Source organism: Tachyglossus aculeatus, chromosome X1 (genome assembly GCF_015852505.1).
Source record: "Tachyglossus aculeatus isolate mTacAcu1 chromosome X1, mTacAcu1.pri, whole genome shotgun sequence".
In the NCBI taxonomy this organism is placed as follows: Eukaryota; Metazoa; Chordata; class Mammalia; order Monotremata; family Tachyglossidae; genus Tachyglossus; species Tachyglossus aculeatus.
The window spans coordinates 36,972,174-37,000,059 of NC_052101.1; the positions used below are offsets into that span (position 1 = coordinate 36,972,174).

Sequence of the window (27,886 nt, forward strand, 5' to 3'; positions counted from 1 at the left end):
TACATATTTATTACTCTATTTATTTATTTTACTTGTACATATCTATTCTATTTATTTTATTTTGTTAGTATGTTTGGTTTTGTTCTCTGTCTCCAACTTTTAGACTGTGAGCCCACTGTTGGGTAGGGACTGTCTCTATATGTTGCCAATTTGTACTACCCAAGCGCCTAGTACAGTGCTCTGCACATAGTAAGCACTCAATAAATACGATTGATGATGATGATGATGAGGCATCGCACTGTTAGGGCACCGAATGACACTATTGCCAACCTTACAATCCTATAAATCAGGCTAATAGTGGAAGCAAAGTGGCTTAGTGGAAAGAGCACCGGCCTGGGAATCAGAGGAGCTGGATTCTAATACCAGCTCTGCCGAAGACCTGCTGTGTGACCTTGGCCAAGTCACTGAACTTCTCTGTGCCTCAGTTGCCTCAGTTCCTTCATCTGCAAAAAGGGGTGTTCAATACCTGATATCCCTCCTATTTATAATGTGAACCCCATGCGGCACCTGATTATCTTGTATCTACCCCAGTGCTCGACTGTGGCAGAAGACAAAAAGTTCTGGAGAAAATATGTCCATAGAGTCGCTATGAATTGGAAACAAATAGATGGCACTTGATAATAATAACGCCAGTGCTTAGCACAGTACTTGGCATATAACAAGTGCTTAATGAACACAATTATTAATAGTGACTGAGCATGCTCAGAAACTGTGCCGGATTCAATATACTAAATCCCAAATCCCAATGGGCTCGTAGTGCTGGTACATGAGAGAAATGAGGCCAGACATAACAGAAACTAGGTTCAATTAAAATTGATGCCGCACCCACAACCGTGGAATCATCCTTCAGGTTATTGCATCATTGCCATGACTCTGGCAAGAAAAACATCTGGGCAGGAATGGGAGTGCGGGGGGGATGTCTGTAGACTGGTAAAAATTCCTCAGAGGGAGCTTCCCTGTCCAGGGATACTGCCGAGATTGAGGGAGTTCTGCAAGGAGGGTGTCAGGGAATTCTGCAAGGCCAATACAAGGGGGAGTCAAGCAGAGGGGAGAATGGAAAATGGTTGGTGAGGTCTCCTCAGATTAGCATTCCCAAAGCCTATCCTTCGTGGGTTTCATAGTCTGGAATGGAGGGAGAGTCAAGGAATGGTGTAATCTCTCCACCGCTGATTTATGAAAGGATGAGGCACGATGCACGGTAAATTGCTGGTGTGCTGAATTCCAGGAGATGTGGCACCCTGATTCCCTTGGATAAAGGAGAGCTATTTGGCTAATTGAAGAGGCAGGGGAGGGAGAGGTCCTCAGAGAGGAAAACGTGTGGGGTGCAGTGGACTGTTGCCAACTGCTGGCGTGGTGTACTTGTCACGATCCCGACCCTTCCCTGGATTACAGATGTCAAGGAGTCTGCCCCAGCCCCCCTAAACAGGCTTGGCCTTCCCTGTCCCCATCCTTTAGGAACACTCATCCTTGGAGAGCAGTGATGGGGTGATAGGCTGATGTGAGAGGCCCTGGAGGAATTAGACACATGGGACCAGAGAGGAAGAGGCAGAGGCCATTCAGCTAGACAACCAGACCCTGGGGGAGGGTTAGTCAACTATAAATGATGACAGGGATTAGTCAGCGGCGGTGTCATTGGGGCAGGGAAGAAAGCAAGACAGGAGCAGCAGGAATGGGAGGACTGGAGCCACAGCTGGAGCAAGAGAGACAGAAGAAGATAGCTTCTGTCTCTCCCTCGAGCCAACCCTACGATCTTCTGAATCAGGCTGATCGAGGACTCTGGCACTGTGCCATGCTTAATATTAACAAATCCCAATACCTATTCCCCCTCCCACTTAGACTGTGACCCCCATATCGAACAAGGGACCGTGTCCAACCTGATTATGTTGTGTCTCCCACGGGGCTTAATACAGTGGTCGGCACATGGTAAGCGCTTTAACGAAATACCACAATTATTATCGGGCCCAAATTTCAGTCCTGCAAAAGATTATGTGGCTTTTTATTCATGGAAAATTCAGGGCGAGCAAAAGGAGTTATTTGTGGTTGACATCAGAGGACTGCAGAGGAGAGGAGGTGGGCTTTGAAAACCATAAAGGAAGTCAGGTGGCCCCTGACCAGTCACTTACCTCTAAGCAGGAAAACCACTAAACATCCAGGATGGATAGCTCTTTGCTTTCCTCCTTAGAGGCGGAGGTTGGGGAAGGGGTGGGAAGATTTACTGTCCAGCCGGAGTTCTGGTGACTGAAGGCATCTGGAATTAATGTTTCTCAGAGTCGGGCTGAACCAGTCAGCCAGCCAGAACAGCCAGAACGCGGCCCTGCGGGCCCTGGAGCTAATTATCCGCCTCCCCTCCAGCAGAGCATCCCAGCCTACCTCAATCAATCAGTCATATTGAGCGCTTACTGTGTGCAGAGCACAGTACTAAGACCTTGGGAGAGTACAATATAACAGAATTGATAGATAACATTCCCTGCCTACAATGAGCTAATAGTCTAGGGGGGAGACAGACATTAATACAAGTGAATGCATTACAGATACTCACATAAGCTCTGGGAGACTGAGGGAGGAGTGAACAAAGGGAGCAAATCTAAGTGCAAAGGGGATGCAGAAAGGAATGTGAGAAGTGCTCCCCCTTTATCTGCCCCAGATGGCAATGCCCTCCTGCTCCCCTCCTTGGCTTTGCCAGCAGCTGGGCCCCCAAGGCCTGAAACTCTTCACTCAGGGTAGGGTTGAAGTCTCATAATGGCAAGAGAGAATTAGAAGATCCCCCAGGGCAGACACAAGACATGGAGTTGGCCTGGGGCCCTTCTAGTTTACCTCAACCTGACTCTTTCTGCCCTACAGTATCGTGAGTCCCTCGAGGGACAGGGTCCATGTGTAATTTCCACTTGAATACTCTTTCCCAGCACTTGGTACAGTGCTGTGCACACAGTAGGCACTTAATAATACTATTAGTGTTACTAATGATGTCCAGGTTTAGCGGCTTCACAATCTCATTCATTCAACCGTATTTATTGAGCACTTACTGTGTACAGAGCACTGAATTAAGCATTTGGGAGAGTGCAATATAAAAATAAACAGACGCATACTCTGCCCACAACAAGCTTACAGAATCCCACATAGCCCAGTCCGGTGTTTTATCACCCAACCCACAAAGTCCTTCTCCACGTCCAACCAAAAGTCCATTTCCTTTCATCCAGCCTTCAGCGGACCTGAAGAGCCAGGGATCAGCACCCTCCTCAAAAACACCCGTCAGGTATTTGAAGTCAATTAAGCCTGAACTTCTACAGGGTAAACAACCCAAATTCCCTTAACTTTTTCTCTCAAAGGACCCATTTCCTTGAATCAGCTTGCTGGTTTTCCCTAGAACCCCTCTAGTTTCCCCATATCATTTTTAAAGAGCAGAGAGAGGCAGAACAATCATCTTCCTAAATCCAGCCAACTCTGTGGCAGGGAGTCCAGAGTAGATCTGGGATGTGTTGTTGCCCTTCACAGCAGGAAGCAGACCAGATACACCTCAGAAATCAGCTGGGAGAGAGAGGAGCTTGGGATCACCCATGGAGCAGACTGCTGATTTGACTGGTTGCAGTGGCATGGAGGGAAGCTCAGAACCATCCCATTATTTTCTCATCTCTCTACTCTGTTTCCCCCACTAAGGTCACTTCAGAACTTCTGCTTCATCTAAGCACTTGGTCACTCCCCCCATCTCTGCTTTGCACATAGTAAGCACTTAATAAATGCCATCATTATTATTACTATCTCTCCACCAAACTTACATGCATATCTTTGTACTTTATTGCTTCCCCTAGTTTTAATTTATTTTCCTGCCTGTTTCCCCAGCAGGGGAGGGCAGGGATTCTGTCCAACTCTCTCTTTGCACTCTCTGGAGGGTGCAGTGCTCTGCAGAGTAGACTGTGAGCTCCTTGAAGGCAGAGATCATGTCTTTTATATGCATATCTTTATACTTTATTGTTCCCCCTAGCTGTAATTTATTTTAGTTTCTGTGTCCCCAGCAGGGGAGGGCAGGGATCCTTTCTGAATATTACACTCTCCGGAGGGCTTAGTACAGTGCTTTGCACAGCGCATGCGCTCAGTAAATATCCTTGATTGATTGGTGGCAAGGGGGTGAAGCCATGTGACCACACGTCCAGTACATCCCACAGGAAAGCAAAGAACCCAACTAATCAGTAAATCAGATTTAATTGCAGAAACACATCCTGGCACACCTCAGTGAAAAAAAAAAAAAAGATTTATTGAGAATTCAGCTTTAAGAACCCTGTTTTGCCACTGCCTGGTACAACAGGCTGGAAGGAAAACCAGCCAGAACACGGAGCAGGAAGGATCCTGTCGGTAGGATGACTAGAATTTCCCCCAAGCGAAAAAATGACAACCATAAAAACTACGGATCTGTGAGACAATTCAACAGAGTGTTACAGAGTTAAAAGAAATGCAGACTGCAGTTCTAAGACAGGAACGCATGCTCCGTACGCATCCCTAGCTCCCTTGGGGTCCCCAGATATGAGGTTTGGTGAACAGGCTGGTAGGAGAGAGCTAAGTTTCTGGGCTACTTTGGAGCACTGACAAATTCTGTGACGTTCCCTCAGTGGTGGGACTCCATGAGGGCCAAATTGCCTAGGAAAGGTGGTCTGTGTCAAGCCGAGGATGGGTTCAGTTGTTCGGATTGGAGTTCTGGTGGGAAAACGGCCTGGAGCTTCGGTTCAGACAGTCATGACGGTGGCCTGTGGAAAAGCCACGTGGGCTTCCCTACAGCAGAAAGAGTCGTTCTCACTAGTGCAACGCAAACCATTCGGTCCCTTGGGAAAAGGAATGCCTGAAACTAAAACTCCTTGTTCTATTACTGAAAGGAAAACCAAAAAGGTCTGAGCCTTTAGTGCTGCCCTTCTCCTGCCCACTGGTGGAAACAACAGGGCACAGAAACTTTTGGAGTGAAGAGGGCAAGCAAGGGTTCTTCGAGGAAACCTGAAACGGTGCAGAAATCAGCAGTAAATGCCCTGTGGATACCACTGAGGTTTCACTCTGGCGGCTTCTGTCCGCACATCTCCACTGCACATAATATACTGGGCCAATGACCCAGGACAGAGGGCCTCTGGGAAAGTAGCCAACCATCCAGAGCCACCAGCCACATTGCAGTGCAGATGCAGGAAAAGGCTGGGCAGGATGGCAGAGGAGCGTGTCACTGCCATGATGGATCGCGGACAGGTGGAAGGCTGAAGAGACTAAAAAGCTAAATGTTAATGCAGTGATTTTTTTTTTAAAATGCCATGTGTGAAAATTGGAATTAAATATCCTGAGGCCCGAGTGACAGGTCAGCCCTCGGAAGAGGATTCAGGGATGGTGAGGGTCTCCCAATGGTCCCTCTGGGAGAAGTCCCCAGGTCCAGCCCCTACTTAGCTATTTGCAGTAACCAAATAGGGGCTGGTGGGGAGGGAAGGAGGGAGAGGAAAAGGAAAAAGAGTAAGGAGCGGGGAGCCCTCAGGCCTGGTTAGAAATCGGAAGGTGAGAAGAGGTAGCTGAGTCAGAGATCCGGTGGAAGGGATGGAAAGGTTCAGGGAGCAGGGCCTGCGAGACTTTGTTGCTTTATAGCCAGTTCGGAACAGGAGGAGAAAGGCAAGGAGAAGGGAAGGGGAAGGACAATTCGACCTCAGGGACAGGCCCTCCTGGGGGCTCCAGGAAGAAGAAGGCTGGTGACCAGCCTCGTGCCCAGGCCTGCCTCACTTTCCGTGGAGGGAGGCGGAGATCTTGACACAGGCGAGCCTCTTGTCCCCATTGCTCAGGACGCCGTCAATGCGGTAGTTGCCAGTGCTGAGCCAGGAGGGCAGGTCTATATCCGGCAGGGAGAAGTGGCTCTCTGGCAGCGAGTAGGTGCCCTGGGGAGACAAACACCAACAGGCAGATCAGGAGGCAAGGCGGGCAGTGGAAGACCGGACTGTCCACTCCCCAACAGGGGCCCAACTTCTATGTCCACGGTCTCCTCTAGGGTCTTCCTAGGGACACAGGTCGGGGCTGGGAGTGGATTACTTTTTCTCTGTTGGCAAGTTGGGGTGTAAACAAGTGGGGGAATACACTGGACCTGTCAGGAAGCCGGCTCCACTAAAGGAACAAGTCCCGGAATGATCATTCCACTACGAGATTGATTTTGCTGCCATGTTGGTGGCCCTTTTGGTTGGCCGGAGAGTGGTGCTCTAGCCCATATGGGTGTAGCCATAAATAATTCTATTTATTCTGACGGTTTTGACACCTGTCTACATGTTGTATTTTGTTGTCTGTCTCCCCCTTCTAGACTGTGAGCCCGCTGTTGGGTAGGGACCGTCTCTATGTTTCTGACTTGTACTTCCCAAGCGCTTAGTACAGTGCTCTGCACACAGTAAGTGCTCAATAAATACAAATGAATGAATTAATGAGTGAATGTAGCCTGAGGAGGGTGTGCAGTCCCAGTTCCAGCTCTGTCCCCAGCCCTACTGTCTCTTGGTGACCTGCAGCCACAGGCCTGCCTGTCCCATACACTGCTCCTAAGGACCTGGCCTGCAGGCCCTGAGATCCCTCCATGGAGCATCACGTGTGTCTTCTTCAAAGGCTGGCCACTCACCACCTCCCCGGAGACTATGGAGCGACCCAAGCTCTTCCCCTGGCAGCAGGCTGGTCCCGGCCTCTCGCCGCTACTTGTGGTTAGCAAATATCCTTACTGTCCCCCCGGGTTGGACTCCCTCTCTTTCACCCACCTGCTAGTCCGCTACCATTTCTCAGAATCCCTGCCCCGGGGAGAGGGTGTGGGAGAGTGAGGACAGGCAGCGAGGGTGGCAGAAACCTGGGATCATTTTGAAGGCCTTCTAGACTGTAAGCCCGTTTGTGGGTAGGGACCGTCTCTATATGTTTCCGATTTGTACTTCCCAAGCACTTAGTACAGTGCTCTGCACACAGTAAGCGCTCAATAAACACAACTGAATGAAAGGCCAAGGCCCTTAGGCGCCCGCCATCACACACTGCAACCAGAAACTTCCCACAGACAGGAACTGAAATCGTTCTCTGTTTTTGAATTTGGTCACCAGAGTCAAGGATGCCTTCCTCCCCTACTCTCTTAAACTCTCTGGGAGCCACCCTGCAGCCACAAGGCTGCAGGGGGAATCCCCGCCCCTCAGCCTGAGGAGCCTCCTGGGGCCAGTTGGTTTGACCCACTCGGCCGCAATGGCAGCAGCCCCAAATACTGAAGAACTCTGAGCCCACCTTCCTCCTGGGCACCGTGTTTTCCCCTCAAAGGAGGACCAGTGAGGGTGGGGCCCGGCCACGTTGGGTCTGTAACCCAGAGGCTCTGAGACGGAAGAAAGGTGAGAGGCCAGAGGCAAAGAACCTGGGGATGGTCCCTCGGGCGGACCTCTCTTCTCCCTCAGGGCCGCCCCGCAGCAGACACAAAGAGGAGAGCTCTCCTCGCTAATCACTTACCTCTTTGAAGGGGCAGTGGCAGGGGAGGCCATAGGTGCGCAGAGGCTCAGGGCAAGGCTGCCCCGGAGGGATGAGAGAGTCGAGGACGTCGCAAATGTTGTCATAAGTGCAGCTCCCGATCTGCTCCACACAAGGGATCTTGATCCAGAAGCCCGCCACTTCCTTCTCCACAGTTAACTCCACCTGAGAACGAGAGGGGCTCACCCCGTGAGGAAGGTAAGGGGAGAAACTGGGCTGGTGGGTGGGACTCCCGGGTTTCCCTCCCATTCTGTGCAATAAGGTCAAAATCGCCCCTTCCAGGTGTACTGCCCAATGTGAACAAGGTGTGTGGGAAAGGGGCAGTGACGGGGAAGCAGTGTGACTTAGTAGATAGACCACTGGCCTAGGAGTCAGAGAACCTGGCTTCTAATTGCAGGTCCACCACTTGTCTGCTATATTACCTTGGGAAAGTCACTGAACTTATCTGTGCCTCAGTTTCCTCATCTGCAAAATGGGAATTCAATATCGGTTCTCCCCACGTGGGACCCGATAGTCCTTTATCTACCTAAGAGCTCAGTACAATGCTTGGCAATCAATCAAGCGTATTTATTGAGCACTTACTGTACTAAGTGCTTGGGAGAGTACCATATAACACTATAACAGAAACATTCCCTGCCTACAAAGAGCTTACAGTAAGTGTTTAACAAATATTACTGTTATTATTTATTAGGGAGATCATTATTATTATACCATACGGAGAGATCAGAGATGGTGGGCTGGGGCCGTCTTCTTGGGAGAAAGCAGCCCTCCAGAGTACCTGTTCTCAGCTCTGTTTTGACTCACTGAATGACCTAGACAGGTAACTTCCTGTTCCAGGCCTCAGCTTCTCCATCTGTCAAATGGGAATGACAACACTCACCGGAGTCCCTGTGTGGGACAGAAACAGTGTCTGATCTGATGAACTTGTAGCTTCCCCAGCTCTTAGCAGAGTGCTCGGAACATCGTAAGCCCTTAATAAATATCATCATTATTATATGGGGAGAAGGGAAGAAACCAGCTCAGAGAAAGAGGCTTCAGTCACACAATGATGTTTCTTAGGAGAACTGCCCTCAGGAAGCAGTTTCACCTAGATACCCCCCAAATTTAGGCCCATCCCTCCCAAGTCCTCCAAGACCTGGCAGCAGGGTGAGCCCAACGGGAACTAGCAGGAAGAAGAAGAACACTGATGTGACGTTAAATCCACCCGTCTGAGAAACATTATCGATAAGAGGCCATTTCCTTTGTGCTGCTTAGATGTTTCTCAACAGGCTTGAAAGGGGAATTAAGCAAGCTGGGGTTATGGGGTGGGGGCGGTGAGTGCGGAAAGAAAAGCCGCTTTCATTATTATTTCCAATCACTACCACCACCACTTTTGTTCCCTTCGGCAGGTTAGGGTCATTCTTATGTTTGAGGGGATTAAGTGAGGCACCGAGAAATTGAGTGACTTTTCCTAGGGCACACAAGGAGTCAGGGTAAGAGCAAAGAGAACCCCACCTTCTCTTAACAGTCTTGGAAACTACTGTTTTCCCTCTCCAGCTTTAAGTACATCAAGTTATCAATCAGTCAATCAATCAATCGTATTTATTGAGCGCTTACTGTGTGCAGAGCACTGTACTAAGCGCTTGGGAAGTCCAAGTTGGCAACATATAGAGACAGTCCCTACCCAACAGTGGGCTGACAGTCTAGAAAACTGTTCTGTTTCATAGCTCTGGACTTCTCCACCCAGGCCCTCCTGGCACTGGGAAAGAAAGATACATTTTCCTCTATTTTGCCCTGCTCATTAAGCATACATTTTGCCTTACTGAATAGGTGAAGAACTTCAAATGGCGAGGAAGAACCAGTTTCACCCCTTGAAATGAAACATTCATCTTTCCTCTATGCAGGATGAAGCCATCACTCCTTCAATCAATTAATGGTATTTATTGAGCACTTACTATTTGCACTCTGCAGTATCACTTGCTTGGATGCTTCAAAGAGTACAGAACAATAGAGTCGGTAGATGTGATTCCTGCCCTCAAGAAGCAATTAATAGTATTTATTGAGCACCTACTGTGTTCAAAGTACTGGGAAGCAGTGTGGGAAGCAGCGTGGTTCAGTGGAAAGAGCACGGGCTTTGGAGTCAGAGGTCATGGATTCAAATCCTGGCCCCGCCAACTGTCAGCTGTGTGACTTTGGGCAAGTCACTTCACTTCTCTGGGCCTCAGTTACCTCATCTGTAAAATGGGGCTTAAAACTGTGAGCCCTCTGTGGGACAACCTGATCACCTTGTAACCTCCCCAGCGCTTAGAACAGTGCTTTGCACCTAGTAAGCGCTTAACAAATACCATAATTATTATTATTATTATTATTACAGTACTAAACAATTGGTAGTTAACAGACATGATCCCTGCCCTTGAAGAGTTTATAATCTAGCAGAGGAGACAGTCACTAAAATAAATTAGAAGTAGGGGGAAGCGACAGAGTTTAAATAAATGGACATAAATGCTGTCAGGATTAGGATTAGGGGGTGAGGATTCAAGTGTGTATGTGATGCAACTGGAGGGAAATAGGGTAGGGAGATGAGAGATTCTAGTCAAGGAAAGTAATAGCTCAGAAGACTGAGTGTGTAGAGCCCTGGGCTAAACCCTTGGGAAGGTAGGATAGATGTAAAGGATATGATCCCAGTCTTCAAGGAGTTTACAATCTAATAGGTGAAGTCCTTAAATGAGAGGGGCATTTAAGGTGGGACAGGAAGATGAGAGACGGCCTCCTTTACCCAGAGTTCTAGGGTGAGCCCATTCTGAGACAAGATTAAGAATTCCACTCAACTCCTAAACAAGTCCTGAGTCCACCAGATAAGGTTGTTTGCTCCAGTTTTAGCCTTGATTGGATTAGTCAGTCCTCGAGGCAGATAGGATTCCCTATTAATGCTGACTTTTTGAATGTTAAAAAAAAAAACTGGAGCGATAGGGTAGATAAACAAGTTCTAGCCCGATGCTATCTCTTTCGAAATAATGTATAGGAAAACCCCATCTCTGTTCCCATTCCTCTGTCAGCAGGAAGCTGGGCTCCACGGGACCCGCCTGTCGCCTGTTACCACATCACTCGGACTATTAGCTGTGGCTTCCAGGACTGAGCTGGATGCAGGCCCTGGGGGCCTTGGAAGCTGGGGGAGCTGCAGGACGTGTGCCCAGAGAGTGGACGATGGTTTATCCCTGTGTTCTTCACAGGGATCCCCCTCCCCGCTTCCCGGGGAAAACAGTTCCACAGAGAGAAATTAATCCCCAGACAAGATGCTTCAGGAGGAAAGCAGCAAGGTATAGTGGATACAGCATGGGCCTGGGAATCAGAAGATCATGGGTTCTAATCCCAGCTTCACTGCTTGTCTGCTGTGTGACCTTGAGCAAGTCACTTCACTTCTCTGGGCCTCAGTTACCTCCTCTGTGAAAAATGGGGGACGATGAGTGTGAGCTCAATTTGGGACAGGGTCTGTGTCCAACCTGATTAACTTGTACAGCTGTACAGTGTAACTTAGAACAGTGCTTGGCACATAGTAAGCACTTAACAAGTGCCATAATCATTATTACTACTATAAAATCCCAGTTCAAATCCCGGCTCTGCCACTTGTCAGCTGTGTGACTTTGGGCAAGTTACTTAACTTCTCTGAGCCTCAGTTCCCTCATCTGTAAAATGGGGATGAAGACTGTGAGCCCCCCGTGGGACAACCTGATCACCTTGTATCCTCCCCAGCGCTTAGAACAGTGCTTTGCACATAGTAAGCGCTTAATAAATGCCATTATATTATATTATATATTAAAAGACATCCAGCTCCCAGGCTGACCAACTTGCAGGGTCCTGAACTCATCACCCTCTCCAACTCCCTCAGCTCTGCCCTAACTCCCTCAACTCTGCCCTAACAATAAACCAGAACATGGTTAGCAAATCAGGGAATGTTCGTGTGACCCCTCAGGCCTGTTGGGAGGCCACAAGCCTCTGTTTCACAATGAGGAACAGTGTGGCTTAGTGGATAGAGCACAGGCCTGGAAGTCTGAAAGACCTGGGTTCTAATCCCAGCCCCGCCACTTGTCTGCTTGGGCAAGTCACCTTACTTCTCTGGGCCTCAGCTACCCCACCTGTAAAATGGGGATTAGGACTGTGAACTCTATGAGGGGCAGGGACTGTGTCTAATCTGATAAATTTGTATTTACCCCAATGCTTAGTACACTGCCTGGCCCATAGTAAGCACTTAACAAATACCATTAAAAAAGTGGGTCGTGCTCAAAACAAGATTGGCAAGGGTTTCCCTGATGAGGGAGTTTAGCAAAAATAAACACCCCCCTGGGGGAGGTTATTATGACAATGATAACTTAAATTTGTTTAATTCATTCAATCGTATTTATTGAGCGCTTACTGCATGCAGAGCACTGTACTAAGCGCTTGGGAAGTACAAGTTGGCAACATATAGAGACAGTCCCTACCCAACAATGGGCTCACAGTCTATGTGTACTCTGTTCCAATCAATCAATCAATCAATGGTATTTACTGACTGCTTACATTGTGCAAAGCACTGTACTACATGCTTGGAAGAGTACAACAGAGTTGCTAGACACATTCCCGGCCCACAACGAGCTTACATTCATTCAATCGTATTTATTGAGCGCTTACTGTGTGCAGAGCACGGTACTAAGCTTACAGTCTAGAGCTTATGGTGCCAAGCATTGTACAAAGTGCTGGGATAAATACAGACAATCAGATCAAACACGGTACTTGTCCAACGTTGGGATCACAGTCTAAGTGTGAATTAGGCTGTGAACTGGCATTTGAATCTCAATTAGGGGATTGAATCCCCATTTTACAGGTGAGGAAACTAAGGCACAAATTTGCTTCAGGTCACATAGCAGGTAAATGGCAGAACCGGGATTGAAACTGGGTCTCCTGACTCCCAGCCCTGTATTTTGTCCATTAGGCCACACTGCTTCTCTAGTAGATGGTTAACTGATGTAAGGGGAACGTCACTGCGGGGGCTACAAACAGTAGATTTGGGGGGGATCGGAAAGGCTGATTTCATTGTCTACTACAAAAATTCAGCAAGGAGGTTGGTGGTGGTGAGGAACTCCTGCAGGTGCAGAAGAACTGGAGGGGAGGAGGGAGAGATGAATTTGGAGATGGACAGTGGGCGGATGGGCGCTGCTCCCTGACTGAGCTGAGCAGCTGAGATCTCTTCTCATTCCTCCCACCTCCCTAGGCTAGGCTGACTCTCTCTCACCACCTCCCCCATCATCTGAAGGGGCCAGGTGCTAATTAATAAGTGCTTATCAAACACCTGGAGGCCAAAGTTGCCATCATCAAAGCAAGGTGGAAGAAAGACAGATCCAGATACTTTGGGCAAAAAGCTCACCGTCACTCCAATTTATCTTTTTTTAATGGAATTTGTTAAGTGCTTACTATGTGCCAGATACTGTCATAGGACTAGTGTAGATAACAAGCTAATCAGGTTGGACACAGTCCATGTCCCGCTTGGGGCTCACCGTCTTCATCCCCGTTTTACAGATGAGGTAACTGAGGCATAGAGAAGTTAAGTGACTTGCCCAAGGTCACACAGAAGACAAGTGGTGGAGCTGGGCTTAGAACCCAGGTCGTCCTTACTCCCAGGCCCATATTCTATCCATTACGCCACGCTGCTTCACACTGTCTGGCTTACTACTTCAATTCACTCATTCAGTTGTATTTTTTGAGCTCTTACTGTGTGCAGAGCACTGTACTAAGCGCTTGGGAAGTACAAGTTGGCAACATATAGAGATGGTCCCTACCCAACAGCAGGCTCACAGTCTAGAAGTTCTCTACACCTGAGCAACCCAGGAATATCTGGGGGGGGCATGGAACAGAGCAGAGAAGACACAGTCTGGTTGAGCTATGTTAAAGCCAATAATTGACTATGCATCCCTGAAGTCCCTTGCTGGACATACAACCTGGGTGAGTTATGCATTAGAATTTGTGAAATCCTGGTTAAGTCAATCTGAGGAGGGGGATTAAACTCCTAATGACGTGGATTCAATACTTGTGTCATTCCCTTAGTAAAACTTCCATTCATTCATTCATTCAATCATATTTATTGAGTTCTTACTGTGTGCAGAGCACTCTACTAATCATCATCATCATCATCAATCGTATTTATTGAGCGCTTACTGTGTGCAGAGCACTGTACTAAGCGCTTGGGAAGTACAAATTGGCAACATATAGAGACAGTCCCTACCCAACAGTGGGCTCACAGTCTAAAAGGGGGAGACAAAACCAAACATACTAACAAAATAAAATAGAATAGATATGTACAAGTAAAATAAATAGAGTAATAAGTATGTACAACCATATATACATATATACAGGTGCTGTGGGGAAGGGAAGGAGGTAAGATGGGGGGGGATGGAGAGGGGGACGAGGGGGAGAGGAAGGAAGGGGCTCAGTCTTGGAAGGCCTCCTGGAGGAGGTAATCATTTGGGAGAGTAAAATAAACAGACACATTCTCTGCCTACAATGAGCTTACAGTTCTGGGGTTGGGAGGTGGTACTGCTCCAGGAGCTTATTTTTCCCCATATCTCTGACCAGGATCAAGTCACCTAAACTCTTCTCCATCTTTCCCTAGCCCCGTTCTGTTACCTTATCACAAAATTAGCCCATGGGAATGTGTCTTTTTGAAAAGCTTTGTGATCAGTGCCCCTTAGCCCTGGATAAGCATTTCAAGGCGAACAAACAATGAAAGCTGCCCTTGTTGTCATGTGACCCTGGGCATGGCTCTCATTTAGACTCTGCTCTCGGGTCCCTGTAAACTCTGGCCTGAAACCATGCCAATGCAGAGTGTCATCCCCGCTGCACCAAACCCGACCAGAGAGGCAGGAGCCAAAATGACAGCAACAAAGGTAGGCTTTGTTAGAACTCCCTGTTTCACTGTGGTGGCGGGTCATAAACACATTCTAGTTCCCAGATGGCCCAGGCCCTGCCCCACCCCTAGCCCCGACCCGTGAGAAGCTCTTAGGGAAGTGAAAGTCTCCAGGCCAAGGCCTTCTGCTTTCGGTTCAGACGCAAATCCCCCTGCTTTGGTTGGGTTCCTCTGGCTAATGTGCTGACCCTCCTAGGTCCTCCTACTTACTGGCCTCTTTGCTCATCAGGACTCTCGGAACTGAAACTCGGTGCTCCTGACAGAACCCCCTCCTTCCCAATGTCAGCAGCTGCCCCTTTTGAAGAGGAAGAGAAGAGTTAACGGGAGTCAGGAGACCAGGGTTCTAGTTTCTGCTCCGCCATTAGCCTGCTGTGTGATCTTGGGCAAGCTGCTTAGCTTCTCTGGGCCTCAGTTTCCTCATCTGTAAAATGGAGATTAAAATGCTCCCTCTTATAATAATAATAATGGTATTTGTTAAGCACTTACTATGAGCTAGGCACTTTTCTAAGCGCTGGGGAGGATAGAAGCAAATCGGGTTGGATGCAGTCCCTGTCCCACATGGGGCTCAGTTGCCATTTTACAGATGAGGTAACTGGAGCCCAGAGAAGTGAAGTGACTTACCCAAGGTAACAGGGCAGACAAGTGGCGGAGCAGGGATTAGAACCCATGCCCTTCTGACTGCCAGGGCAATGCTCCATCCACTGTGCCATGGTGCTTAGACTGTGAGCCCAGTGCAGGGCAGGAACTGTGTCTGATCTGAATATCCTCCTGTGAGTACCCCACCAATAAACATATAACAAGTGCTTAACAAATACCATCATCATTATTATTATTTAATTTGAAATGAAAGGGATGCCGTAAAACGTTACATTGTCAACTGATAATGACTTTGAGCATGCAGCCATATTACTGACCGCGGCACCAAGGGCAGCAACACCGCCAGGACTATGCCCTGCCAAGCCCAGAGGTGCCAGGGCTGCATAGTGGTGGCAGGAAGGGAGAACAGAACAAGAACAAGATTGGCTTTCCAAGGTGCTCAGAAGGTTTGCAAAGCCCCTCAATATCAGTCAATTCTATTTTTTGAGTGCTTACTGTGTTTAGAGCACTGTAGTAAGCACTTGGGAGAGAACTACATAACAACAGAACAGACACATTCCCTGCCCTCAATGAGCTTACAGCCTAGAAGATGCCAGCCCAGGAAGAAGCAGCTGAGGATTCTTCATGTGGTGGAAACACTTGACACTATGTAACCTCCTTACTGTGTTTCTCTGCTGTCTTCAATCCCAATCCCAGCTGGGCTCCCTGGGCAACAGTTGGCTCCTCCTTCTGGAAAGGGCCAGAAAGAGAGCTCAGGTGTCCTCCCAACTCCAGAGTCTGCACCCCTTTTAAATAATAATAATCATCATCTGTAAAATGGAGATTAAGACTGTGAGCCCCATGTTGGGACATAACTACGTCCAATGTGAGTAATTTGTATCTGCCCCAGTGCTTAGGACAGTGCCCGGCATATAGTAAGCACTTAATACCATAAAAAAGAGGGTATTTCTTCTGTGCTTACTATGTGCCAAACACTGTACTTGGCAGTAGGGTAGATACAAGATAATCATTTTGGACATAGTTCTTCCCCACATGGAAGGGAGACCAAGCGTTGAATCCCCATTTTGCAGATGAGGAAACTGAGGCCAAGAGAAGCTAAGTGTTTTGCCCAAGGTCATGCAGCAGACAGGTAGCAGAGCCAGGATTACAGCCCAGGTTCTCTAATTCCCAAACCCCATGCTCTTCCCCTCTCAGCACCAGGAACTCTATTTACTCTATTTATTTATTTTACTTGTACCTATCTATTCTATTTATTTTATTTTGTTAGTATGTTTGGTTTTGTTCTCTGTCTCCCCCTTCTAGACTGTGAGCCCACTGATGGGTAGGGACTGTTTTTATATGTTGCCAGCTTGTACTTCCCAAGCGCTTAGTACAGTGCTCTGCACACAGTAAGCGCTCAATAAATATGATTGATTGATTGATTGATCTCCCCACTGCTGGGGCTCAGAGAGCCAAACGCCCTGTTCCAAAAAGCAAAAGGGTCATTACTGAAATGGAGGTGGAAATTATGGGTGAGAGAAGAGTTTGTGGATAAATTCTTCTGGGGGGCAATTAGAACGGGTTTGAGAACTGAGTGAGTGAGTCAGTCAGTTATTGACGGGACATCACACAAGGTGGTGCTTATGGCCTGAATGAGACCCAGAGACAGTTGAATATGAGGGCTCAAGCCCTGGAGTTCAAAGCACATTTCTGAACTCACAGCAACCCTGAGAAAGTGGAACTGATTCCATGAATAATTGGAGAACTAGAAACCTTGGGACCAGAGCAATGCAATCTCTCCTTGGCAGTTCAGACAAGAAATAGGAGTGAGGTGCTAATTATGTTGATTCACACAACTGCAATCTCCAAACGAGTCTGAGCAAGGGAGGAAACTTCAACAACCAAACAGCTCTGGATCCCAGCTTGCCGGCTGCAATCTCCAGCCCTCCCAGTCAAGACACGGAGAGGCTGGGAGAGCACAGAGATACTGAGCTGTGTGTTGGGTGCACCTGGCCTGAAAAGCCCAACAAACTACTCTGACTCCCTCTGGGATAGAAATGTGGGCTTCGGGGCTACGGTCATCCAGTAGGAAGTGGGCATGTTGCCTCCGTCGGGACCCCCGATGAGGGGCTAGAACACTGCCTTGGCAGTTGAAAGGAGATCCGAGACTTCCAGGGACCTTCCAGCCTGCTGTGGGCACAACCGCAGCTGAAACTTCAATCAATCAATGGTATTTATTGAGCATTTACTATGTTCAGAGCACTGTACTAAGCACTGTTTGGGAGAGTACAATACGACAGAATTAGCAGACACATTCCCTGCTCATAATGAGCTTCTGGATTGGGCTTCCAAGGCAGCAGCTAACACTAGCTGACTGTAAACTCCTACTTTAAGAATAATAATAACAATAATTATGGTATTTTTAAGTGCTTACTATGTGCCAGGCACTGTACTACATGCTGGGGTGGATACAAGCAAATCGGGTTGGACACAGTCCCTGTTGCACATTGAGCTCCTTGTCGGGAGGGAACGTGTCTCCCAGCTCTGTTGTTTTGTACTCCCAAGTGCTCCACGCACAGTAAGCACTCAATAAATTGATTGATTGATTGATTGGGGGGAGGGGCTGAGGGCCCATTCTCAGTAAGTCAGTAGCGGCTGAATGTTCACTCTGTGTTAAAGCCTAGCTAGACACCAAGGGCAAGACAAAGAAACATTGTCCTCTCCGATGTTAGCCAACCTAACTGTCAGCCCTGATTTACTTCAACAGGTGACTCCACCTGGATTGCCTCCTCTGTAAAATAAGTACGGCAGTACCTGTCCCTACCTTCCTCATGGGGATGGTGGAGGATGAGTGAGCTAGCCCTGAGGTCAGTTTAATTTGGGGCCTTATCCTGCTGTGGAGCCTTTTTTTCCTAGAATTCAGTCTGTTATTAAAGTATTTGTTGAGTGCTTACAATGTGCCAAGGGCCGTAATAAGCACTGGAGTACATATAAGACAATCAGATTAGACACAGTCCCTGTCCCACACGAGGCTTACAAAGAATGAGGGGCTAGGATTTAATCCCCATTTTACAGATAAGGGATCTGAAGTACAGAGAAGTTAAGGGACCGGCCAAAGGTCACACAGCAGACAAGTGGTAGACCTGGGTTTAGAACCCAGGTCCTCTGACTCCTGGGCCCGGGCTCTTTCTGCTAGGCCATGCTGCTTCATAATAATAATAATGGCATTTGTTAAGCATTTATTAAGTAAGCGCTTAATAAATGCCATTATTATTATTATTATTATTACTTACTATGTGCAAAGCACTGTTCTAAGCGCTGGGGAGGATACAAGTTGATCAGGTTGTCCCACGTGGGGCTCACAGTCTTAATCCCCATTTTACAGATGAGGTAACCAAGGCACAGAGAAGTTAAGTGACTTGCCCAACCTCACATTCATCACTTCAGAAATTGGGAGGAGGGAAGGAATAACGAAAGAAAGAAAAAGTGGGGTGACAGAAGGAAGAGAAAGCTGAAGAAAAATCTCTATTCTAGCCATTGGACATCACTCTGAAAAAGAAATCCTTTCAGTCCACAGACCAAATTCTATGTGATTAGGAAGTGGATGTTAGTCAGGGTTAATTTATTCTACTTATAAACTTTCCAGCGAAGTAAAGAGCACAAGACCAGACGGGGAGGGGTGAGTGTGCATGTGTTTTTAATTAACAGTGTTTTTATAAAGCTCTACTCTGATCCCACTTGAAACAGCCTGCAGATGGTGGGGTGGAGAGTCAATCATATTTATTGAGTGCTTACTGTGTGCAGAGCACTGTACTAAGTACTTGGGAGAGTACAATGTAACAATATAGCAGACACAGTAAATACCACTGATTGAATGGAGGGGTTCAAGAGACCCTCTCCCCACAGCAGACAGTGGCAGGATTTCCTTGCCTCTGCCTGCTGGCCCCAGAAACTTCTGCTTTTCCCACCACATGTACCTTCTGAGGAGCAGTGAGTGAGACACTGGTGGAGCCCGAGGCGCTGACGGTCACATCCCCAGGGATGTTGATCGGGTTAGGAGACACCGCCAGGCTGCGAATCACCGCTGGGTCCTTTCCATCGTCGCAGTTCTCCCATGAAAAGCCACTAACCTGTGCGGTGAAAAGGGTTAAAAAAAACTTTGCTGGGACCCAGTCTTCCAGGGGAAGGGCAAAAGAAGGGTCAGAGACACCACAGAGAAATCATTCGAGGACTGTGAGGTAAGAAATCAAGGGAAAATACCCCTCTCCCATTCTCCTATCCCCCTCACCCCCCACCCTCAACACGAGAACCAGGAGGACACCTGAGATGGACATAAAGGGAAGAGTGAGAGCAGGAAACATCTGAGACGATAATAATAGAGAAGAACCTTGGCCTAGTGGATAGAGCAGAGGGCTGGGAGTCAGAAGGACCTGGGTTCTAATCCCTGCCACTTGTCGGCTGTGTGACCTTGGGCAAATCACTTTACTTTTCTGTGCCTCAGTTACATTATCTGTAAAATGGGAATTAAGACTGTGAGCCCCATGTGGGACAGGGACTGTGCCTAACCTGATTAGTTTGTATCTACCCCAGATGTTAGTACTGTGTCTAGCACATAGAAAGCACTTAACAAATACCACAATTAAATACTACTATTAATAATAATAACAATAATAGTACTTGTTAAACGCTTACTGTGTACTAAGCACTGGGGTAGATACAAAATAATCAGGTTGGATACAGTCCCTGTCCCACTTGGGGCTCATAGTCCAAGTAGAGGGAGTAGGATTGAATCCCAATTTTTCAGATGAAGAAACTGAGGTCCAGTGAAGTCAAGTGACTTGCCCAAGATCTCACAGCAGGCAAGTGGCAGAACCAGAGTTAAAACCAAGTTCCTCTGGCTCCCAGGCCAATGTTCTTTCCACTAGGCCAAGCTTCTTCCCTAAAATCTCTATAAACATTTTGCAAAAAGCAAAGCTTCCTCCGGAGCCACTACGTTCCCTTCGTCCAGTTCTCTTCACCCTTCTCTCCCCTCACTTTTCTCAGGGTCTCAGAACCACAGGGTACTGAGTTAAACAATCTAGACTGTAAACTCGTTGGGGAGCAACATGCCTAGCAACTCTTTTGCATTGTATTCTCCCAACCACGTAGTACAGTGCTCTGCACCCAGTAAGCCCTCAATAAATACCATTGATGAATTAAACAAGCTGATGGACAGTTTCTGGTGAGAGGACAGATGAAAAGAAGGCTGACAGGAAGCCATAATCACAAGAAGGCATGAATTGAAACTAAGAGACTGAAGGGCTTTGTATTCCCTGCTTTCCCATTCCTTTCATCCTGACTCCATTCCATCTCCCGGGCGTAAATGCCAACTCCACTGCTGCCCCAGCTTTCTCCCAGTTTCTCTTACCCTGGGTCTTTGACAGAACTGTGCTGGTTAGGGTTTCCTGAAGGACCGTGTCAACTCTGAACTGTCAGCTCTTTTTGGGCAGGAAACGCGTCTACAACTCTGTTATTTGACAAAACTGGGCTGGGTAGTGTTAGGGTTTCCTGAAGGCCCGTGTCAACTCTGAACTGTCAGCTCTTTGTGGGCAGGGAACATGTCTACAGCTCTGTTATACTGTCCTCTCCCAAGTGCCTAATACAGTGCTCTGCACACAGTAAGCGCTCAATTGATTGCCTGGAGAGTTTCTAATCAGGAAAAAACTCAAAATGGTGACTTTCTGGACCGTTAGGCATTTGAAGTCTGTTCCTAACCATTCCATATTCTCTTTCCACCCGGGATTATTCCCATTCCAAGCATCCGTGTCAGAGCCAACAGAAGGGCCAAGATCCTATCTTCATATATGCCCGTGCTCCTCCTTCCACTCCTACTCCAGAAGCAGTGTTGTCTGATGGACTGCAGCGGCTGGTCTCTGCTCTGCCACTCACCTGAGCAGGTCATTTAGCCCCTCTGCATCACCAGCCCCCCTCCCATTTAATGATTTAATATTTTAATAAAATGTAGTACTTAATTTTATTACTGTGCTTCCTAAAATCACAATCGTGCTGCCCGTCCCAGTGATCAAAACAAAAAACGAAAAACACTGCCTCAGGACTGATACATAGCACTCAAATAATATTACTAATAACAGCATAAAGCATGAGTGTCTTTCTTCCTAGGAATTACCCTGCCAGATTTCCCTTTGTGTATAATCAGGCTCCGGATTGGGCCAGGGGATTTGGAGGTTTGGGACCAATCTGACAATCAATCAATGCTCTTTATTGGGAGTTTACTGAGTGCAGAGCACTGTACTAAGCGCTCAGGAGAGTACAATACAATAGTTAGTAGACCCATTCCTTGTCCACAACGAGTTTATAGTCTACAGGGAGGACACACCTCCCTACTGTAAAAGAAGACACCCAAGGGATTACAGTTTGCTGAGGAGGGTGAGGGAGGTCTTTTTTAAAAAAAAATGGGATTTGTATCAGGCACTGTTCTAAGCGCTGGGGTAGATACAAGCTAATCAAGTTGGACACAGTCCATGTCCCACCTGGGGTTCCCGGTCTTAATCCCCATTTACCAAATGAGGTAACTGAGACACAGAGATGTTAAGTGACTTGCCCAAGGTCACCCAGCAGATAAGTGACAGAGCTGGGACAAGAAGATCTTTTGCCCAGCTCCCCGGCCATTGTGCCCTGGCCACCCCATGGGTTCTAATCCTGGCTCCACCAGTTATGTGGTGCTTGGCCTTGGGCAAGTCACTTCTCTGTGCTTCAATTAATCTCATCTGTAAAATGGGCCTTGAGATTGTGAGCTGGGACAGGAACTGGATCCAACCCAATTTGCTTGTATCCACCCCAGTGCCTGGTGCAAAGTACGTGGATAATAATAATAATAATAATTCGTATTATAATGATAGTAATAATTACGGTACTTGTTTAACCACTTACTATGTGCCAAGCACTGTTCTAAGAGCTGAGGTAGATATGAGGTAATCAGGGGTTCACAGTATCAATCCCCACTTTGCAGATGAGGGAATTGAAGCATTGAGAAGTTAAGTGACTAGCCCAAGGCCACACAGTAGACATCATCATCATCATCATAATGGTACTATGTGCCAAGCACTGTTCTAAGCGCTGGGGTAGATGCAGGTTAATCAGGTTGCCCCACGTGAGGCTCACAGTCTTAATCCCCGTTTTACAGGTCAGGAAACTGAGGCACAGAGAAGTGAAGTGGCTTGCCCAAGGTCACACAGCAGACAAGTGGCGGGGCCAGGATTGGAACCGATTCCTACTCCTTGCTTGGGGGTTCCCAGTAACGTGGCTGAGTAGAAAGAGCCCGGACTTGGGAGTCAGAGGACGTGGGTTCTAATCCCGACTCCACCACTTGTCTGCTTTGTGACCTTGGGCAAGTCACTTCATTTCTTTGTGCCTCAGTTACCTCATCTGTAAAGAGGCCTCACCTCCTTAAGGAGGCCTTCCCAGACTGAGCCCCCCCCTTTTCCTCTGCTCCCCCTCCCCTCCCTCTGCCCTACCCCTTTCCCCGCCCCGCAACACTTGTGTATATTTGTATATATTTATTACTCTATTTTATTAATGATGTGTATATACCTATAATTCTATTTATTCTGATGCTATTGACGCCTGTCTACCTGTTTTGTTTTGTTGTCTGTCTCCCCCTTCTAGACTGTGAACCCATTGTTGGGTAGGGACCGTCTCTGTTGTCGAATTGTACTTCCCAAGGGCTTAGTCCAGTGCTCTGCACACAGTAAGCGCTCAATAAATATGAATGAATGAAAATGGGGATGAAGCCTGTGAGCCCCACGTGGGACAACCTTGTATCTCCCCCAGAGCTTAGAACAGCGCTTGGCACATAGTGAGTGCAGAGAAGCATTGTGGCTTAGTGGAAAGAGCCCGGGTTTGGGAGTCAGAGGTTGTGGGTTCTAATCCCGGCTCCGCCACTTGTCAGCTGTGTGACTCTTTGGGCAAGTCACTTCACTTCTCTGTGCCTCAGTTACCTCATCTGTAGAATGGGGATTACGACTGTGAGCTCCATGTGGGACAATCTAATTGCCTTGTATCTCCCCCAGGGCTTAGAACAGTGCTTGGCACATAGTGAGTGCTTAACAAATACCAACATTATTATTATTATTATTAACAAATACCGGAGTTATTAGTGTTATCAGGGGTGGGGGGGGGGGGGCCCGTTCCACGTACCTTGGTGAGTCTCAGGGTCCGGGGGGTCCCATGGCCGGCGGTCGCAGGGTCCAGGAGAGCGGACAGCACCAGCAGCAGCAGCAGCAGCAGGGACCCGGCCAGGGGCATGGCGAGGCAGCTGAGGTTGGCAGCCTCGGAGGGCGACTCCTTTAAGAGATGGCAAGCCCAAAAGCATGCAAATGTATTCAGAGCGATGTGCAAAGAAATCCTGCGGCTGCAATAAGGCCTGGGCTCCAGGGCCTCCACAGGGGACGGGGGCGGTGTTTTCGCAGCTCCGCCCTGTCCCCACCTTCGGGACGGAGCTGGAGGGGGAGGGGAGAAGGAGGAGGAGGAGAGGAGGAAAAAGGAGGAGGGGGAAGGAGGAGGAGGGGGAGGAGGAAGAGGAGGAGGAGAGGAGGAAAAAGGAGGAGGGGGGAGGAGGAGGAGGAGGAGAGGAGGAAAAAGGAGGAGGGGGGAGGAGGAGGAGGGGAGGAGGAAGAGAAGGAAGAGGAGGAGGAGAGGAGGAAAAAGGAGGAGGGGGGAAGGAAGCCCTTACTGTGGGGGTTCCCCAAGTTTCAGTGCTTGGTCCCCTTCTGTTCTCGATCTACACGCACTCCCTTGGTGACCTCATTTGCTCCCACGGCTTCAACTATCATCTCTATGCTGATGACACCCAGATCTACATCTCTGCCCCTGCTCTGTCCCCCTCTCTCCAGGCTCGCATCTCCTCCTGCCTTCAGGACATCTCCATCTGGATGTCTGCCCGCCACCTAAAACTCAACATGTCCAAGACTGAACTCCTTGTCTTCCCTCCCAAACCCTGCCCTCTCCCTGACTTTCCCATCTCTGTTGACGGCACTACCATCCTTCCCGTCTCACAAGCCCGCAACCGTGGTGTCATTCTCGACTCCGCTCTCTCGTTCACCCCTCACATCCAAGCCGTCACCAAAACCTGCCAGTCTCAGCTCCACAACATTGCCAAGATCCGCCCTTTCCTCTCCATCCACACCGCTACCCTTCTCGTTCAAGCTCTCATCCTATCCAGTCTGAACTACTGCATCAGCCTTCTCTCTGATCTCCCATCCTCGTGTCTCTCCCCACTTCAGTCCATACTTCATGCTGCTGCCCGGATTGTCTTTGTCCAGAAACGCTCTGGGCATGTTACCCCCCTCCTCAAAAATCTCCAGTAGCTACCAATCAATCTGCGCATCAGGCAGAAACTCCTCACCCTGGGCTTCAAGGCTGTCCATCACCTCGTCCCCTCCTACCTCACCTCCCTTCTCTCCTTCTACAGCCCACCCCACACCCTCCGCTCCTCTGCCGCTAATCTCCTCACCGTACCTCGTTCTCGCATCATCCCCCAGGCCTGGAATGCCCTCCCTCTGCCCATCCACCAAGCTAGCTCTCTTCCTCCCTTCAAGGCCCTACTGAGAGCTCACCTCCTCCAGGAGGCCTTCCCAGACTGAGCCCCTTCCTTCCTCTCCCCCTCGTCCCCCTCTCCATCCCCCCATCTTACCTCCTTCCCTTCCCCACTGCACCTGCATATATGTATATATGTTTGTACATATTTGTTACTCTATTTATTTATTTATTTATTTTACTTGTACATATCTATTCTATTTATTTTATTTTTTTAGTATGTTTGGTTTTGTTCTCTGTCTCCCCCTTTTAGACTGTGAGCCCACTGTTGGGTAGGGACTGTCTCTATTTGTTGCCAACTTGTACTTCCCAAGCGCTTAGTACAGTGCTCTGCACACAGTAAGCGCTCAATAAATATGATTGAGGAGGAGGAGGAGGAGGAGGAGGGGGGAGCAGGGAAGGAGGAGGGGGGGAGGAGGGTGGAGGAGGGAAAGGAGGAGAGGAGGAGGAGGGGGAGGAAAAAGGAGGGGGGAGGAGGAGGGAGAGGAAAGGAGGAGGTGGAGGGAGGGGAGGAGGAAGAGGAGGAGAAGGAGGAAGGGGAGGAGGAGGAGAGGATGAGAGGAAGAGGAGGAGGAGAGGAGGAGAGGAGGAGGGGGAGAAAAAGGAGGAGGGGGGAGGAGGAGGAGGGAGAGGAAAAAGGAGGAGGGGAGGGAGGGGAGGAGGAAGAGGAGAAGGAGGAGGAAGGGGAGGAAAAAAGAGGGGGGAGGAGGAGGAGGAGGGGAGGAAGGGGAGGAGGAGGAGGGCAGGAGGAGGGGAGGAGGAAGATGATGATGATGATGGTATTTGTTAAGTGCTTACTATGTGCCATGCACTGTTCTAAGCTCTGGGGTAGACACAAGATAATCAGGTTGTCCCACGTTGGGCTCACAGTCCCAATCCTCATTTTACAGATGAGGGAACAGGCACAGAGAATGATAAGAATAATAATGATGGCATTTATTAAGCACTTACTATGTGCAAAGCACGGTTCTAAGCACTGGGGAGGTGACAAGGTGATCAGGTTGTCCCACGGGGGACTCACAGTCTTCATCCCCATTTTACAGATGAGGGAACTGAGGCCCAGAGAAGTGAAGTGGCTTGCCCAAAGTCATCCAGCTGACAATTGGCGGAGCTGGGATTTGAACCCTTGACCTCTGACTCCAAAGCCCGGGCTCTTTCCACAGAGCCACGCTGTTTCTGAGAAGCCTAGTGACTTGCCCAAGGTCACACAGCAGGCAAGTGGCGGAGCCAGGTTACATACATAAGTGCTGCGGGGCTGGGAGGGAAGAGGGAATGAACAAAGACAGAGGTCAGAGTGATGTAGAAGGGAGTGGGAGAAGAAGGGGGCCATAGTCAGGGATGGCCTCTTGGAGGAAATGTGCCCTTAATAAGTCTTTGAAGGCAGGGGGAGAGTAAGTATCAGTCAGATTTGAGGGGGGAGGTATTCCAGGCCAGAAGCAGGATGTGGGCAAGGGGTCAGCGGCCAGATAGATGAGATTGAGGCACAGTGAGAAGGTTAGAATTAAAAGAACGAAGGGTGCAAGTTGGGTTTTAGAAGGAGAGTACTGCGTGAGGTAGAAGAGGGCAAGATGATTGGGAAGCAGTGTGGCTCAGTGGAAAGAGCCTGGGCTTTGGAGTCAGAGATCAAGGGTTCAAATCCCAGCTCCGCCACTTGTCAGCTGGGTGACTTTGGGCAAGTCACTTCACTTCTCTGGGCCTCAGTTACCTCAACTGTAAAATGGGGATGAAGACTGTGAGCCCCTGAGGGACAACCTGATCACCTTATAACCTCCCCAGCACTTAGAACAGTGCATTGCACATAGTAAGCGCTTAATAAATGCCATTATTATTATTGAGTGCTTTAAAGCCAGTGGTGAGGAGTTTCTGTTTGTTGTGGAGGGGATGGGCAACCATGGGAGTTTCTTGAGGAGTGGAGAAATTTGTCCTTAGCTTTTTTGAAGAAAAATGATCCAGGCAGCAGAGTGAACTATGGACTGGAATGGATCAGCTCATCCCCTCCTACCTTACCTTACTGAACTCCTATGACAGCCCAGCCCACACACTTCACTCCTCTAGTGCCAGCTTACTCTCTGTGCTCCCATCTCATCTATCTCACTGCTGACCCCTTTCCCACATCTTACTGGTAGCCTGAGGAGGAAGAGGTGGTAGAAGAAGAGGATGAAGCGGAGGAGGAGAAGGAGGAAGGCCCAAAGTGCTTTGCAGGGTCAGGGGGCTGGGGGAGGCATCCCCACATTCCCCCCCAACCTTCCCCGATTCCTGGCGCAGGGGCGCCACACCCTTAAAACCGAGCTGATGGATCGGAGAAAATGAATGCAATGATGATGATGGCATTTGTTTGATGCTCTGCACACAGTAAGCGCTCAATAAATACGATTGAATGAATTTTCTTCATTTCTGTGATTTTCTTTTTAATTGTAAGCAATGGGAGAGAAGAGGGTGTTTTGGGTTTAGCTTCTTAGCTGTCTCAGTTCCAAAGAGCAAATCAATAGTGCTACCCCCATTTTGCTGGTGGGAAAACCTAAGTAGAGGTGAACTTAGCGAACTACAAACTGTATATCATTCCACTGGAGGCCAACAGTGGTATTTCAAAATCCAGAACTTGGAGTAATCAATCAATCAATTAGTAGCATTTATTAAGTACTTTCTGTGTATAGAGTATTGTACTGAGGATTTGGAAGAGTACAAAAGAGTTGATCGACACAATTCCTGCCCTCAAGGAATATGAATTACAGGTAAAGGAAGAAATATAGCATAAAAATACTAGAGGCTTGTGGTGACAAGTTTTTAGGAAAGGTCAAAGTAGTAGTTGAGGGAGGCAAGGTAAAGAGATTAGGGATTACTCTTGATAGGCTTCCTGGATGCATGGGAATTTAGGAGTTTGAAATTGGGGAGAACAGAGGGGGAGAGGGCATCAAGGGGGAAGGGAAAGGGAAGAGATAAGACCTAAGCAAACTGAGAATGTTAGCTTGAGAGGAATGAAGTACATGTCTTTATACTCTGCTATTTTCCCTCTCTGCAATTTATTTTAACGTCTGCTTCCCCCTCCAGAATGTACGCTTCTTGTGGGCAGGGATCACGTCTACCAATTCTGTTGTATTGTACTCTCCAAAATAGAATGCTTTGCACATAGTAAGTGCGCAAATGGTACCATTGATTGATTGAGTTAGGGTGTAGAGGTAGCAGTGGATTGATTGAGTTAGGGTGTAGAGGAAGCACGCGGATAAGCAGTAATTGTTAAGCACTATGTGCCAAGCATTGTTCTAAACTCTGGAGAAGATACAAGATAGTCAATAATAATAATGATGATGGTATTTGTTGAGGTACTATGTG

The 27,886-nt window shown here is 48.3% G+C and overlaps 1 protein-coding gene across 1 annotated transcript; it reads right to left on the reverse strand.

Moving 5' to 3' along the window:
* Nucleotides 1-4,181: 4,181 nt before the first annotated feature.
* Nucleotides 4,182-23,393, reverse strand: GM2A (GM2 ganglioside activator). The gene is made up of 4 exons (XM_038772221.1): nt 23,159-23,393; nt 18,940-19,092; nt 7,456-7,638; nt 4,182-5,885 (listed from the first exon to the last, which is right to left on the reverse strand). Exons 1-4 carry the CDS (start codon nt 23,264-23,266, stop codon nt 5,730-5,732), a joined length of 600 nt encoding a protein of 199 aa, XP_038628149.1. The 5' UTR covers nt 23,267-23,393; the 3' UTR covers nt 4,182-5,729.
* Nucleotides 23,394-27,886: the final 4,493 nt, after the last annotated feature.

What these genes read in the sequence shown, in the direction of transcription:
- GM2A (XM_038772221.1), bottom strand. Translation starts at nt 23,266, where the DNA reads ATGCCCCTGGCCGGGTCCCTGCTGCTGCTGCTGCTGCTGGTGCTGTCC. An exon ending in GGACCCTGAGACTCACCAAG is followed by an intron (nt 19,093 to 23,158) that starts GTACGTGGAACG and finishes TTCACCGCACAG; the next exon opens with GTTAGTGGCTTTTCATGGGA. An exon ending in GCCACTGCCCCTTCAAAGAG is followed by an intron (nt 5,886 to 7,455) that starts GTAAGTGATTAG and finishes TTGTCTCCCCAG; the next exon opens with GGCACCTACTCGCTGCCAGA.